This window comes from Trichosurus vulpecula, chromosome 4, assembly GCF_011100635.1.
Source record: "Trichosurus vulpecula isolate mTriVul1 chromosome 4, mTriVul1.pri, whole genome shotgun sequence".
NCBI lineage: Eukaryota > Metazoa > Chordata > Mammalia > Diprotodontia > Phalangeridae > Trichosurus > Trichosurus vulpecula.
The window spans coordinates 216,140,107-216,156,622 of NC_050576.1; the positions used below are offsets into that span (position 1 = coordinate 216,140,107).

A 16,516-nucleotide genomic window follows, 5' to 3' on the forward strand; every position below is an offset into this window, starting at 1 on the left:
GTTCTCTCCCAGGAGGCATGGCTGCTGAAACGGGAGCGTGAGCTGAAGGATGAAGTTCGGAAAGTCAGGGACAAGGAGATTGAGCTGGTTATTCAGAGGCTTGAAGCTGATATGACCCTGACCAAGGAGGAGTGTGAGCAGACAGCTGAGAACAGGTGAGAGTTGGAGCCACAGGGAAAAGGAGGCTTCTTGGGGCAGGTGATGCTAAAAGAGTTAAGTCTGACCTGACTGCTTTTCAGTGGGGACAATCACTGGATCTGCCGACAAGCAGCCATTGAATCCCTACTATGTGCCACAGAGTGAATGGAGAGGAATATTGTATATTAAGGAAGGAAAGGTAGGAAGAGGCCAGATTGGGACATTTAAATGACTAACTGAAGATGTTATTTGATCTTAGAGGTAGTAAGGAGCTACTGGAGACCCAACTAGAAAACTTTCACAATGGTCCAGGCATGAGGTGAGGAGCCTCTCTTAGAGTGGCAGCTGTGTGAGTGGATAGAAGGGGACATATAAAGATGTGATGATAGAAATGACAGAATTTGAGTCAGGATGTGGGGTGAATGAGAGAAGGGAGGTTTGATTTAAGCATTTATTAAGTACTTAATATTCCAGGAAGCATTATACTGAGTACTGGAGATACAAAGAAAAAGCAAAAACAGACATAAATACACACACAAATGCAGACATGTGTTCTTCCATATGTATGTGTGTGTGTGTGTCTCTCTCTCCCTATCCCTCTTTCCCTCCCTCCCTACCTCCTTCCCTCCCTCAGAACATATAAGAGAAATACTGAGTAAATGGAAGATGACCTTAAAGGGGATGGTATTAATAGCTGGGGGCCTCTTGGAAGAGGGGAAGGCAAGGAATCTTAAGAATTTCAAAGGGGGAACATTCCAGGCATGGGGGCCAGCAGTTAGACAGTGTGCACCACAGAAATGTAGATGGGAGTGCAGTGCAAGGTGATTGGAAAGATAGGAAGAGCTTTAATGCCAAGGACTTTATATTTGATCCTGGAAATAATAGGAAGCCACTAGGGTTTATTGAGCAGGGAGTGACCTGATAGATGACACTTTAGGAAAATCTGTGTGTGACAGGCACCATGTGCTTTTGCAAGAATGAACAAATGAATAGTAAATAAAGCATTTATTGAGTGCCTACTGTGTTTAAAGCACTGCACACCAACTGATGGGGATACAAATAGAATAGTAAGACCAGCCCTGCTCTCAAGAAGCTCATGTCCTAATAGAGGAGACCACATAGATGGGAGCTTGCAGGTGCAAGTCAGATGGAAAAGTCCTTTGGGGCTTAGGGTGCAGAGACAGAGCAGATGGCAATGCCTCTTTAATGTCATTTTCACTGATAAAATCATATCAGTTTCTGATTTTGAACCATTTGAGAGTGCCAAGGACCTTGGGGCCAAGAACTTTTTTTTCTGGGTGGTAAAAGGTCTCTATAATAGCCCAAGAAATAATCTGAGGAGATGGATGGATAAGATTTAGCTTTTAGAAAAAAAGAAAGAACAGGAAAAATTAGAAAAGTTAAAAGTATTAAGGTGCTAGTGTCAATGGTGGAATTATTATATCTGGCAAAAAAAAAAGTAGGCATTTTTGTGCTAGGTAAGATGGTGATTGCTGTTGATCCCATTTCTACTTTGTGACCTCTGCATTTATTACTTCTGTATCTTTTGTCATCTTCAGCCAAGATTAAGTGTCAGCTGAATCTATTGTAGATTTTAATAAACTTTTAAAAAAATCATTAAAATGACTTTGGTTGCTGTATAGAGGTTGGATTAAAGTGAGGAAAGATATGAGGCTGAGAAATCAATTAGGAGACTATTGCAATAGTCCAGGGATGAGCTACTGAGGACCCAAAGTGGTGTCTGTGTGGAAGTGAGAGATGTGAAGAATACAAGATTTAGGAACTGTTTGGATGTGTTGGGTGAGCAGGAGAGAGAGGAGTCAAGGGTGAAGTTCAGACCTGGGTGATTTGGAGGATGGTTTGTAGGGAAAGAGAACAAGTTCTGTTTTGTTTGAGTTTGACACGTCTCTGGGACATCCAGTTTGAAGTACATCCACAGAACTTTGGGCTACACTTATAGTTATTAGGATGAGGATTGAGAAGAAGCCATTAGATTTGGAAATTGAGATAATTGATAACTTTGGGGAGACTAGTTCCAGTTGAATGATAAAATTGGAAGCCAGGGTGTAGAAGGTTTAAAAGATAGTGAAAGGAGAGAACGTGATAGCACTAAGTATAGGCTGCTTTTTCATGGAGTTAAGTTGAGAAGAGGAGGAATACAGGATGGTAGCTGTTGGGTATGGTAAGATCTTATGAGAGTTTCAGGGGTTTTTAAGCATAGAGTAGCCTTGGGTATGTTTGTAGGCATCAGAGAACAGCCAATAGATAGGGAAAGATTGAAGATTGGGGTGGGAAGAGGGATCATGGTGGGGGCAGTTTGCTGGAGAGAATGAGAGGTGATGGGACCAAAGCAACATTAGAGTGCTTGGAGTGGGTGAGCTAAAGGGTGACCTTGTCATAGACTGGAATGAAGGAGAAGACAGTGAGGGGCAATGTCAAATGAATATGAGGTGAGGAGAGGAAAAGGGGGGCTTTCTGCAAGTGGTCTCAGTTTTTTCAGTGAAGTGTGAGATTTTATCCTCAGAACAGATGGTAAAAGGAGAAAGTGTCATAAGAAACTTAAAGAGAAGAGAAAATTTGGAACAGCTCTTGTGAGAGGGTCAGGGATCGGTTACAGACAAGTTGTTTTGCTATAGTGAAGGTCCTGTTGAGTTGAGATTTATAGTCAGCATGGTTTTGGGACTTCTTCCAGTTTAGCAGCACATAAGAGGGATGAAGGAGGTGGATAGTGGAATAATAATACAAGGCTGGGTTTGGTATGATTTGGGATAGGACAAGGGAGCAAGGGATTCAAGAGGGGAGACTGTATGCAGTTGAACCAGCTCGCCACAGGGTCAGGATTGGGAAAGTGAAGAGAACAGACTTTCAGTACCTGGGTTAGTCTTGAGGGATGAAGTGAGGACAAAGAGTAGGCTTAGGAGGAGTGAAGCATGAGGAAAAATAGAAAGATAAAGGATTGTCATCAGATAAAGGAAATGCAGATTTCTTGAACATGGAAGTGAAATCCTTGTCGATGATGGCAAGATCAAGGTTATTCCAAGGCGTAGTTGAGGTGAAGTAGAAGAGGTTGTAGAAGTGGAGTAGAGGAACTGGAAAGTAGGATGTTTGGGGCAGCTGGGTGGCACAGTGGATAGAGCACTAGCCCTGAAGTCAGAAGGATCTGAGTTCAAATCCACCCTCAGGCACTTACTAGTTGTGTGACCCTGGGCAAGTCACTTAATCCAAATTGCCTTCCCCCTCCAAAAAAGAAAGGGTTTTTGATGGAATGCCAGCATGTATGTTGTAGTCCCATAGAACAAGGGAAAAAGTTGGGATGGAATGGAAGCCTAGAGACGGGGCTTATTATAATAGCTACCAGAATTTGGATTTGGGGATACATTTGAATTGAGTCTTCAGTGGAGGACAGGTTGCTAAGCGATGATAGTAAAGGAGAGTCCAAAAGTGGCAATGAGGAGCTCGAATTTCCTGACTCCACACCGTGACCGATCAGTGACTGAGAGGAGTTTAAGGTACAGCCATAACTGGGAAGGTTTTCAAGGGAAGCCTTGGCACCAGGAGGGAGCCCGAAGATGGAAGGACTGAAAAGGGAAGAGGGTTAAGATGAAAACAGGTTTGTTCATTACAGAACATGTGGTTCCAGAGTCAGAGGTTTGGGGGGATGGAAATGAAAGAAATAGGAACAAGAGAGATTGAGGGTGTGTTCTTCAGCAGCCAAGGGTGTAGTGTCACAGAAGTGGGGAGGTTAAGAGGGAGTCAGGCCAGGTAGAGTAACAGGAAATAGGCTAATGAAGGCACGCCTCAGAATGATGGCTTTAAGTGCATAAAATAAATTACATAAGATTAGAAAGGTAAATAAAGATGTCAATTTTCTATCCAGGTTCATGGGCCTCTCCCTCCTCCCCTGCCATGGACCTTATAGTCTAGCAGAGTAGGACAAATAGCTGACATTTATATACTGTTCTGCAGTTTACTTTGTTTATGGTTACATGGTAAGTACTGAAACTGGGACTCAAACTCAAATCTGCCACGCTCTCCCATTTTACAGATGAGAAAACAGAGGCGCAAAGAAGTTAAGGGTCCTGTCTGTGATGATGATTACTAAAGTGTCAGAAGCCGGTCCTCTAACTGCCAATCTGTTGTAGCAGTGGTCCTGCATCGTCCCCTCCTCCCCCACAGGGGCTCGTTAATACTGCAGAAGAGGGCCGGTGTGAGGCACTTCGCCTCACATAATGGTTTCTCACATTCAGATGGTGCTCTAAGGTTCACAAAGCACTTTTGTCACAGCCCTGTGAAGCAGCTCGTTCAGGTGTTGAGAGGCAGCCAGGTGTCGTCATGGAGAGGGACCCTGTCCCTTAGCTTCTCTGAAACTCATTTATAAAATAGGGATGACAATAGTAGCAGATAATGAATGAATGAACAGACATTTATTAAGCGCTTACTATGTGTCGAGCGCTGTGCCAGTCGCTGGGGATACAAATACAAAGCAAAGACATGCTCTTTCCTCAAGGAGCTTTACGTTGTGGTTGAGAAAGACAACACACACGATACAATGTGTAGCCTAGGAGGGCATATGGTTTGAAAAGTTAAAAGGGTGGTGAGTGGAACGATTGGGGAGCATATTGACACACCCTTTCCAGAGCCGATTATGATTCCAAAACTGGAAGGGGTACTGGGGTCAGAAGCTGGTGCAGAGGGACATAAAGTGTGGCTGGAGATTAGACTTCAACAAAGCAGGTGATGAGGTAGCCACCAGGCAGCACAGCAGCCCCAGGGGTTCTGGGTGTGAGAGGGTGAAGTCTGCCAGGGCTTCGCATTTGGACCAGCTGGTGTGGAAGGATACACAGGTCAAGCGCTTTGTAAACTTTGGGGCATTCTATGAACATTGGCTGTCATGACTGTTGTTATCCCTGGCTTTATAGATGAGGGGATTGAAACCCCAAGAAGTTACATGCTTCTTTCATAAGGTCACAGTCAGTGTTAGAGGTGGGCATCAAACCCGGATTTCCTGACTTGATCCACAGCATGAGAAATCACAAAAGCCAACAAGCGGGGACCTAGGTCACTAACGCGATTTAGTAGATTCCAGTGACATGCAGTGACAGAGTGAGGGATTTGGTGATGTATTGAAAGTCCAATAACAAGTGACAGGACTTGGCCTAGATGCCCGGGCTCGTGATGTTGCCAGCGTGTCCTGCCTCCTTATCCTTTGGTCTTTCCTGTCCTCAGGATCAAGCGTGTGCGGGACAAATATGAGGCAGAACTCGCCGATCTGGAGCAGTCAGAGCGGAAGCTGCAAGAGCGCTGTGCAGAGCTGAAGGGCCGGCTGGGGGAGGCCGAAGGCGAGAACTCTCGGCTCCAGGGCCTTGTGAAACGGAAGGAGAAGGAGGTGGAGGATGTGATAATGGTGAGCCCAGACTTCCTGGAGGTGCCGTAAGCCTGGGGGCTCTTCCTGAATGTCCTCTCCCCTTTCCACATCCCCAGGCTGCCTCTCATTCTTAGATTTTCCTGTCAGGTGAAGGACAAGTTAATGGAAGAGAGGAGCAGCCTGTCAGAGGTGATCCGCCAGGAATTCTCAGACCGACTGAAGGCAACTGAAGAGGAGAACAGGCGATTGAAAGTAGAAATATCAGAGCTACGGACTCGTCAACAGTTAGAACTAGAGAAGGTCAATCGGGACAAAGAAGATGAGCTGGAAGAAGTTCATAAGAGGTGAGAGTGTCATGGTTCCTGTTTGCATTGGTGAATAGGTTGATTCTTGTCTGAGAAGACTTCCTTGGGGGATAACAGCAACTGACATTTTTTTAAAAAAATTAATATTTTTTCCCCAATTACATGTAATAACAATTTTTAACATTCATTTTTAAAAAATTTTGAATTCCAAATTGTCTCCTTTCCTCCTTCCCCCCCCCCTCATTGAGAAGATGAGCGATTTGATATAGGTTATACATGTACAGTCATGCAAAACATGTTTCCAAGTTAGTCTTGTTGTGAAAGAAAACGTAGACCAAAAAAAAACAAAAACCCAAGAAGGAGAAAGAAAGTAAAGAAAAAATACACTTGGATCTGCATTCAGACTCCACTAATTCTGTCTCTGGAGGTGGATAGCATTTTTCATTCTAAACCCTTCGGAATTGTCTTGGATCATTGAATCGCAGACAATATATCGCTAAGTCACTCACCATTGATCATTCTACAATGTGACTGTTACTGTGTACAATTGTTCTCCTGTTTCTGTTCATTTCACTTTGCATCAGTTCATGTAAGTCTTTCCACAACCTACATTTTTCTTTTCACTTTTTTTGTTTTTTCCACAACCTACATTTTTCAAGGTTCTGCTCAGTGCTTAGCGTTGTACTAGGCAACCAGGGGAGGAAATGGCTTTGACTTGTGATATGCGGAAGGAAAGGATGGGGTACAATGGAGGCCAGGGAATAGAGGGAGAGCCACTTCTGTTCCCATTTCTAGTTGCCCCTCTTATTTAGGGATATTCTATATGTCCCTATAATATTCCAATATGATAGAGAATTCTTTAAGAGAAAAAGTTAGATGGATCCTGCAAAGCAGCTATTTAACACTGATTTGCTTGACCCACTAGTGCCCAGCCCCCTTTTAACTGCTTGCTTCACATTGGTTCAGATGTGTCACTACAAGTGACCCATGGTCCATTGCCCTTCTTGGTCAGGTTCGCCCTCCATAGGGACATAGTAGGAGAATTATTGGTAGAGTAGCCTGGAAAAGGAAACCAGAAAGTTCTCCGGGCTGGGCATCTTCCCGGAAAAACCTATTCAGTGTCCTAGAGTAAACCCAAGAGATGAGACTCCTTAATCATAATGAGTACATTGTCTTGGATGCACTTGGAGGCCATGAACTGCCCTAGATCCTGTCCTCACTGGTCGCTGAGAACTTTGGGCTTTGCACTTGGCTTTTATGTGTGTGCCAAACATACCCAAAATTTTAAATTAAGAAACATATAAAATCTTCTCTGACTTGATCATGAATTTATGAAAAATTTTAAAATGAGGACAAGCATGCCCAGTTCTTTGGGAAAGCCTGCAATGGCAGTGGGAAGTGGCATTGCAGTCACACTTTAATTAGGCACAGAGCATACTAAGACAAGCACAAAAGGGGTATAGAGGCAGATGGTATGGGGATGGGGGATAGGATGGTGAAGGGAGTCAGATGATATAAGGAAGAGGATAGGGAGGGGGAAAGGCAGAGAGTATCACTCACATAACCATGGACTAGAGATGGAGCCCCTCAGCAGCATGAACCCAATGGAGAAGGAGTACCAGTGAGAAGTGAGGCAGGAATTTGAGGTCTTGTGTAACAGGGTCTTAGGGTAAGCAAATTCTTATCTGTGCCGCCTTGGGATTTGTTCATTAACATCCAGATCATATCAAGTTGTCAGTAAAACTTTAAAATTAATATGCCCACATCATCTCAAAATTATCTGCACCTTTTGGTGTTCTGTGGATGTCTGGAACTTGTCTTATCAAAAACCTTGACAGCGGCGCCTAGATGGTTCCCCCTGATTCCACACATATTACCAGGATGTGATTTTTTTTTGGTTAATATATGGTACATTCTGTGAATTATGCTCCTTTGATCTTTGGGACACTTTGTATGTGACTTCCAGGCTCCCCTTTGCAATCTTATTTCCTGCTATTGCCCCTTTATTCTGGCTACTTCAAAACTAACTTACTATACTGACTAGAAGGAGGGGTAATAATCTGGGGGACCTGAACAAGACACAATTTTAATACTCTTTAGGCCATCCCAGTATAGCCCTATATCACTGATCCTGATGCAGCCAAAGGAGTGATAGCAGTTCTGTTAAGCACACATCCCAATCATAGGTATGGCAGGGAAGGGCAGAGCCAATGGGCCTTGGAAAGGATTCTATGAGAAGGTATGTATCTATACCAAAAATAAATTATTCTGTGGATATTCATCTGAGAGGCAAGGCCCCCAGGCCATTTCCTCGGGCTGTATCAGGGTGGAAGGAGGCAGCTCAGCACTGAAGTCCTCACTTGTTATTAATAAATAGCAATGCCCATTTGCAGAATTGATCAGTGGGGGCTAAACATGCCTTTCTTAGCAGGCCAGTCAAGTTGATGTGCTGCTGACAGAACGTGTATCCCTAGGGGGTGGGTCAGGATGGAGCAACCTTTGGTGTCGCCTAGGGAGGTTGATAGGAAGCAGCAGTGGTCTGAGCCCTTGGAAAGGTCGCCCGGTGATTTGGCCTCATGGTGATTTGCCTAGTAGGTTGTGTGGAGACTGTTCCTGCGTATTCAAAGGTGAGTTTTACACCCAGGCACAAGTGACTTATCTCACATCCCTTCATCTCATTCCAAAAGATTCCAAAAGGACAATCTAGAATCATGGAACAGAAGAGGAGCTGGAAGGACTTTGGGGGACATCTTGTGCCCCCCCACCCCACCCCGGTACAGAGAAAGATGCAGGCCTAGAGCAGCTCAGTGATTTAACCAAGGTCACAAAGTTGAATTGTTGCCAAAGTATGTTTCCAGTCCAGATCTTCAGACTCTCAGTCTGGAGTTTGTTCCACTGGTCTTCCAAGCCATTGACTAAATATGCTGTGAGGTCACTGGAGCCTCCTAGGCAACCTAGTATCTGTTCTCCCCACAGGGTCAAGATGGCTATAATGAAGAAAGAAGAGACTGTGAACAGCCTTCGAAAACAGTATGAAGTAAGTGTTCCTTCCAACCTGTAACTCTTGATCTCTCCCAAGGGTGACATCCTCTGTGAGGCCCCTGGGCCTGACGGGCTCTGTGTATCTATGTGTCCCAGGCAGCAGTAAAGCGGGCCGATCACCTTGAGGCATTGCTGGAGCAACAGAGGAAGCAGCTCCTGAGTGTCAAGTGAGCCTCCACCTCTGGCCACCCAGAAGAGAGACTGCAGCTTCAAGTCTGCTGGGGCGGCCCTCACTATCCAATGTGACTGTGAGTCTATGACTGTGAATGAGGAAGCGCTAATGCCCCGGGGCTTGGGAGAGAAGAAGGCCTCTCCTTATCCTTTGCTATTCTATTTTTACAACGTTCGTCCCCCTTGCCCATGAATGAGTGGCTCCCTAACCTGAGAGCTACCTCAGGGCTTCTGTCCTTGTATTTTAACATTAAAAAACGTCGCTGGTTTCTAAAACACAGTGCAGCCCTTTACTTTGTCTCTCCTAGAGTGAGAAGAGTCTGGAGCTAAGAGGGCAGTCATAGGGACCTCTGTTCAGAAATGATAATATGGAACCTGGGAGAGCCAAGTTTCTTGTCAGCAATGAACCATAAGCTAGTTGTCTCCTATGGTTTCCCTTCCTTCTCTTTCCCACCTTCTCAAACCTTTTTGGAATGAGGATCCACTCATTGCTCTGGTGTGGAAGGATGGAAGAGTAGGCAGGCTTAAAGGGAGTCGGGGTTATCCCGAGGGACAGTTGGGTCCTAGCTCCCAGGTCTTCTCCAGGTGCTGCTTCTTGCAGCTGTTCAGTCCCTGGTAATGCTACACCTGTCTTCATCCTTCAGCTGCACTGATAGGTGTGGAAACTGCTTGCTGTGTTCCCCAGATACACCCACAAAGGGTTTGAACATTTAAAAGGATAATTTTACTAAGAAACAGCGAAAGAACACAACCAGAGTACAAGAAGCATTCATAAGAGATGCATAGCTCACCAGCCGAAGAACTTTGCCAAGCACAGGTTTCCAAAATGCTCTAAGTGCTAAACAAAGAAACCCAGACTTAGTACTTCCAGGACTAAGGATTTCCAAATCACTGTCAGAGCTTGCTTCCTCCTCAGTCTTCTTGTATTCGGGCTTCCATTTTGTGTCTTCTGGCCTAGGCTGAGCAGCACTTCTTCATAACTCCCCTGAGCCCTTGGGCACCTACCCGGTTCCCTTGGCCAATGAATGAGGAAGGCCTTTCATCTGATCCCAGCGTGCACTGTGTCTCCTCTTCTGACTATCCAGCACTGATCTTAAAGCCACCACTTCAGAAGTCTCTGGCTTTGGTCTTATAGAGTTACTGCTCTGGGGATCCATTTCGTTCTTTCTGGTTCAGTTTGTCTCAATCACATTCACTATTCGCCGTTATTCTCTTTGTTGAAGCTCAGTTTCTTGTCTTAGACAAAGGTAGCACCTGGACTGGAGCATCCCATGCCTGGAGAAAAGGAGACACAGCATCAGCAGAGATGTAGAAGTGGGATTGACCCAACATGGCAGCTGTGGTGAGGGCAGTAAGGGAGAGTCCAAGATAACCCTAAGTTTTCCAAAAGTCCGAGTGACTGAGACTGAGGCAGGAAAGACAGATTTTGAAGGAAGGTATATTAAGGGGGGATCAGACTGGAGAGGACAAAGGAAGATAAATCAAGGGGGTAGGGGTGTTTAAGAGGATGGGGACTGACCAAAGGCAGTCAGATTGAGAGTGAGGTTTGCAATAGCATGGTGGGATCAGCAGCCAGATTGCTGGGTGTTAAAGAATGAGGAAGGAAGAGGACAGATTGGGGCAGACCCCCAGCTGAACTCTCCCAACATTTCCCTCCAAACACCTTTAAAGTAACACCTCAAATCAAATTTTGGAGTGGCAGAATCAACAAAAGGTCAGGGTGAGACAGGAGAAGTCCATGAGATCAGGGTAGAAGTCTGTCTGGAGCCCACACATGCTGTGGCAGCAGCAGCAGCAGCAGCAGCAGCTTTGAGAGCTCTCAGCATAGAGACGGTAAAGGGGTTCATCAGCCGGTCAGAAAAGATTACAAGGGCCCCTTCGCTGGCACTCCGTACAGCTAGTACTGATTGGCAGCTCTGTCACCCATACGCAGTTGTGGGTTGTAGTTCCAGGGCAGAGAGGAGCGCTGATGGTCACCGGTCACAAGGGATCAGGGGCCCTGCTCACAGTTCCAAAGCAAAGAACACCAGCTCTTGTGGTTGCAGGGGACCAGGGGCTCTTTCTGGGTAAAGACCGGAGTGCAGACCAGGAGAGCAGAGACCACACTTCTCCCAGGATCACATCACCTTGGAAGCACCAAAAACTTACAGATTCTATGTCACTCCCCTCCCCAACTAGTTCTGAAAACAGCATCATGAAAAAGCCTGAAGCTTGAGACAGTACCTCTCCACCCTCACATGAGCAGAGCCCAACTTTAATATAAAGTTCAAAGTCAGGAAATAGGCTAAAAAAATGAACAAACAACAAAACAAAAGAATTTGACCATAAAAAGCTATTATAGTGGCAGGGAAGACCAAGACATAAACTCAGAAGAAGAAAACAATGTGAAAACAGCTACAAAAAAAGCTCTACTCTTTCCAGGAATTTAGCAGTGAAAAGGAGAGGGTAAAGGTCAATAGCTTGAGGAAATGACAGGGTATAGGAAAGGCTTTTTTAAGGAGGGGGAGACCTATAGGCAATGGTGAAGTAGTCAGTGAATAGGGAAAGATGGAAGAAGAGAAAGGAAGACATGATTAATGTGATGAAGAATGAAAGGCACAAGGGGAAGGGTTTAGTTTTTGCAAGGAGAGCCCACCTTCTTTCTAACCAGAGTGAAAGAGAAGAGATCTAGATAATGATGTTGAGGGGTTTTGAGGCACAGAGGAAGGAAGATAATGGAGCTCGCAATATTATCTCCCCAGTGTTTAGACCATCTACCAGAAAAAGGTGGTGGAAGTGGAGTCGAGTCCATGTTAGGGATGAAGAGGATTGTTCTTCAGCCATGAGGGACCGGTTGAAATTCAGCCTTATAGATCTGTAGTGGATTTAGTCAACCCTATTTTATATCCTTCTCCACCAATGTTCAGTGCCTCAGGAGTAGGAAGAGAAAGCAATGGTTACCTGGACTGTCCAATTGTTATCTTTCTCTCTCACCATGTATCCAGCCCACATTGTTTTCCAATCAGATATCTTCTGGATGATTCTTTATTAACAAGTTTTATTGATGCCTTTTGTTCTTTTATACTGCAGACATTCCCTAACATACCCCCTATTCTCACAAGTAATCTTTACTTGTAACCAAGAAAAAAGTTAAGCAAACCTAACCAAGAAAACGGCTATGTCGTATCACTTGTCCAACATTCCATACCCATAATCCCCTATTTCTTTACCCAGAGACATTTTAAAAGTTATTTTTATTTCATTAAATATTTTGCAATTATATGTAAAAAATTTCTTTTACAGTCTTCTTTTTTTAAACTTTTGAGTTCCAAATTCTCTCCTTCTTCCTGCCCTCCCTCCCTCCTTGAGAAAGAAAGTTCCTTGATTTTGATTATTACATGTGAGGTCCTATAAAACGTATTTCCATACTAGCTATGTTGCAAAAGAAAACGTAACATAAAATAATAAAAATAAAGTTAAAAAAGCAGGCTTCAATATGCATTCAGAGTTTATCAGTTCTGTCTTTGGCGGTAGGTAGCATTTTTCGTCATGGGTCCTTTGAGGTTTTCTTGGATCATTGTCTTGATCAGAGTAGCTAAGTCATTCCTAGTTGATTGTCGTACAATATTGCTGTTACTGCATCCGATGTTCTTCTGGGTTTGCTCACTTAACTCTACCTGAGTTCATCTAAATCTTCCCAGGTTTTTCTGAAACCACTCTGCTCATAATTTCTTACAGCACAAGTATCCATCATGTTCATTTACTGCAGCTTGTTCAACCATTCCCCCACTTGATGAGTATCCCCTTGATTTCCAGTTCTTGGCCACCACAAAAAGAACGTCTATAAATATTTTTGCACAAATGTGTCCTTTTCTATTTTCTTTGATCTCTTTGGGGTACAGACCTAGTAATGGTATTGCTGAGTCAAAGGATATGCACAGTGTCATAGCCCTTTGTGTATAGTTCAATTTTGTTCTCTGAAATGGTTGGACTAGTTCATAACCAGGAGACATTCTTTTGTATTGCTACCACTACCTTCTCTACACCTGAACTTTTGCAAAACCGACAGTTTGAATAGTCTGACGTTTTATGCAGCATTCCACACCCGTGGTCTCCCACCTTCAAAAAGAAGGAGGTGTATTTTCTCATTTTTCCCCCAGGGCCAAGATTATTATTTTAATTACATAATATCCAGCATCGTTGTTTTTAATTTACATTTTTGTGGGGATATGCATTACTTTCCTGATTCTGTTTACTTAATTCCGCATCAGTTCATACGATGTTTCTTTGAATTGCTTATTTATCATTTCACACATCATATTCCATTCATATACACAGTATATTTAACCATTCCTCAGTTGATGGGCCTCTGTTTCCTGTTGCCATCAATGTATATTACAAGCTATCTAAATCATAAACAGAGAGAGTTACTTAAAAAAATCCATGGTTACATAGATAGGATGTGTCAGAGGTCGACACTGAATCCAGGTTTTCCTGACTTTATCTGTTGGGCCATGCCCTTTGTTGTTGTTCTAAATGATTCTGTCATGCCATGCCTACATAGGAGTATCATCTATTCTTCTTTGGATAAAGCACATCTTTAAATTATTTAGAACGCTCCCTAAAGTTTTTTAATTATGTGTATAAGCAGGTAAAAATACCAAATGTAAATAAATAACGAGATTGACTTCTTGAGATAGCAGGACTAGAGGGGTCAGTTTACGAATGAAAAAACATTTAACTTCAGCAAGACCGCCATCATTCAGAATGTTTATTTTACAGAGAAGGGAGAAAACTGAGAGCCATGGAAGGAAAGTGACTTGTCCTAGGTAGGTAGAGCCAAAATTTAAAGCCAGATCCTTGCACTCTCAATCTAGGACTCTTCCCGCTGGACCAGGTTGCTTCCCAGGACCCTTCCAGGAAATGCCTTCAGAATTTAAGAGCTTTGACTGCTTTACAGCCACAGTTTGTTTTGGATCCAAAATTGCATTAAATCAGCTTGATCGCCCACCTTATTCATCAGACTTCACTCTGAAAGACTTTTGACCGTTTCTTTAAAAAAATACTGTCCCAGTGGATGAAGATTTGCCACCACTAAGGATAATGAAAATAATATACATAAACCCTGAAGGCAATTCTCACAGAGGAGCCCCCAATGCTTTGAGCACTGCCAATATCATCTATTCTCCATTACCAGTGTAATGCCCTTAAGGGTAGAAACTGTCTTACTTTTGTCAAGGCTTTGTACAAATAGTAGGTTTTTAATGAATGAGGATGATGTGGGAAAGAAAAAAAGAAAGAACTATGAAGGCTGAATTCTGGTCTTATTTATTAGGAAAAAATGTTAGAAGATACCATCTTGACTTAGTGCTATTTTGTATCCTCATTTGTAGAACCTTGGGGTGTTTCTATAATATGAATTAACTTTTTTAGTCTGGATCTGCATTTCTCTGGAGAATTTCTCCTGTAAAAACTTTTGCTACCAAAGCATGTCACAAACCATCTTTAAATTATAATAAGGGAAAGTCCCCTGAAGCCCTGATTTGCCCATGGTTGCACAGCTAGCATGTGTCAGACGAGCACTAGATACAAGCCCTGACTTTATCCACTATACCGTGCCACCTCTGATAAAGTGAATATTCCTTGCTTATTTGGGGGATTTTTGCACATTCAGCTTTAAATTCAGAGGGGATCTATTTCCTAAAGCCAGGTACACTGTCCTACCCAAGCCAAAGGTAGGGTACAGCATTCTCAATGGCCAATGTGGCTAGAAGTGTAGGAGAGTGCATCTAGGACATTGCCATCATTCTGACCAGGCTCTTGGCTCCCTCCTTTGGAGGATGTATCCATACCAGTGAGATCCCTGATCTGTTATCCATGATCTAATAACACATATCAATCCAAGTGTTAGAGCTTCCTAGACCCGCAACTCCACCATTGTGAGGATGGATCAGTTTCAGAGGACTTTTCACATAATCCCTGGCTCAAGCCCGAACTTGGTGAAGCTCTGGGGACGTCGCTGTTTGGTTCATTTTGCTTCCCCAAAAGGAACTTCAGCTCCCCTGCAAGAATTTAAGTGAACAGGCATCAAGTATAGAATATTGACAGAACAAAGAATGGGCTTAACTTGGTGTTAGGGATGAAGCATCAGACTTAGGGTCAGGAAGACCCGAGTTCAAATCCCTCTGTGTGAGCCTGGCAGTTAACACTCTGAATCTCAATTTCTCCATGTGTAAAACAGGGACAGTAATGCCTGCCTCATCTGGTTGTTGTGAAGGTCAGGTAAAAATAATACCTGTCAAGCTTTTTGTAAACCTTCAAGCACCATGTAAATGTCAGCTGGAAGTTATAATAAGCCCCAAACACAGATTTGATGAAAAAGGACCTAAAATCAAGGAGTTAAATGAAATCTAAAGAAGAAAAAGTTGAGGTCATTGAATATATTACTCACTTAAGGCAAATGCCAAAAAATCAATGAAACATAACAATACCAGTCTCAAATGTTGTTGCAGAGGAGACAGGCATAGTTAGATTAGGATTCTGAAATCTCATGTCATCCGTACAACAACCCTGCAATGTAAGTGCTTTTATTATCCTCATTTTACAGATGAGGAAACTGAGGCAGAAGCTCAGGTAAGTTACTTGTCCAGGGTCACACAGCTCGTGCGTGTCACATTTGAACTCAGGTCTTCCTGACTCCCAAGCCCAGCTGTCTACCCACTGAGCCACCTACCTGCCTCAACTTTCGAGTTTGATGGCATGGATACATACAGTACACCACTTATACCAAAAAATCATGAAAGAATGCATTCTCTCACAATGTTTGACAGAGTAGAAACACATCAGGACACAATAGTACACGCAACATCTATAGCCACAGTATGGTGAAGAGAAGAGGTATCAAAGAAGTACTCCTGACAACAGGCACCAAATACCACCATCGCAGGAGCAACTGAGAAAGCTGTGGAAAACCTGCCAAAAGATTCTGGAAGATCGAATCAGTATCTAACTGGTGCTGTTTAAGTAGAAAATTAGATTCCCCCTATCACCCTAATATTCGCGCCATTTAATCTGGGCAATGTAGTATATAGTCTAAATTCCCTTAATTGGCAATGAAAAGTGAAAGTCAAAATATTAAGGGGGAGCAATGAGCCAAAGCAACGTGAAGAACAGCAAGAAAAGAAAGATACCAACCAAAAATCCTACCGCAAACTGAAGAAGCAAAGAAATCAGAGAGATACAAACACAGAGACGGGGGTGGGGAGAGAGAAGAGTGTGTCATGTGCGTGTTTTCCTCAGAGTGTTGGTTGTTAAACATTTACTAGCCTCCATTGTAAAATATTTATACTTCTTTTTTTGATTATCACAAATCCTTTGACTCTGTTACACACTGATGACTTATTCATGTACTGCAAATATATAGAATAGACCCAAGAATAGTAAGAATAGTAGAATACTTAGCATTTGATGGCCACATGGAAAATGTTCTCTTTTTAAAACATGTTGCCACTACAGC

The 16,516-nt window shown here is 43.3% G+C and overlaps 1 protein-coding gene across 4 annotated transcripts in view; it reads left to right on the top strand.

Annotated features, from left to right (window-relative positions):
* The window catches only part of CEP131 (centrosomal protein 131), a 49,669-nt gene extending 40,372 nt beyond the window's left edge, over positions 1-9,297 (top strand). For all 4 annotated transcript variants that reach the window (XM_036756936.1, XM_036756938.1, XM_036756937.1 and 1 more), the window contains 5 exons: positions 13-155; positions 5,365-5,542; positions 5,651-5,847; positions 8,785-8,845; positions 8,947-9,297. In XM_036756936.1, coding sequence (XP_036612831.1) covers positions 13-155; positions 5,365-5,542; positions 5,651-5,847; positions 8,785-8,845; positions 8,947-9,021 — 654 coding nt within the window. In that variant the 3' untranslated portion in view covers positions 9,022-9,297. The remainder of the gene's footprint in view (positions 1-12; positions 156-5,364; positions 5,543-5,650; positions 5,848-8,784; positions 8,846-8,946) is intronic.
* The last annotated feature ends 7,219 nt before the right edge of the window (positions 9,298-16,516 follow it).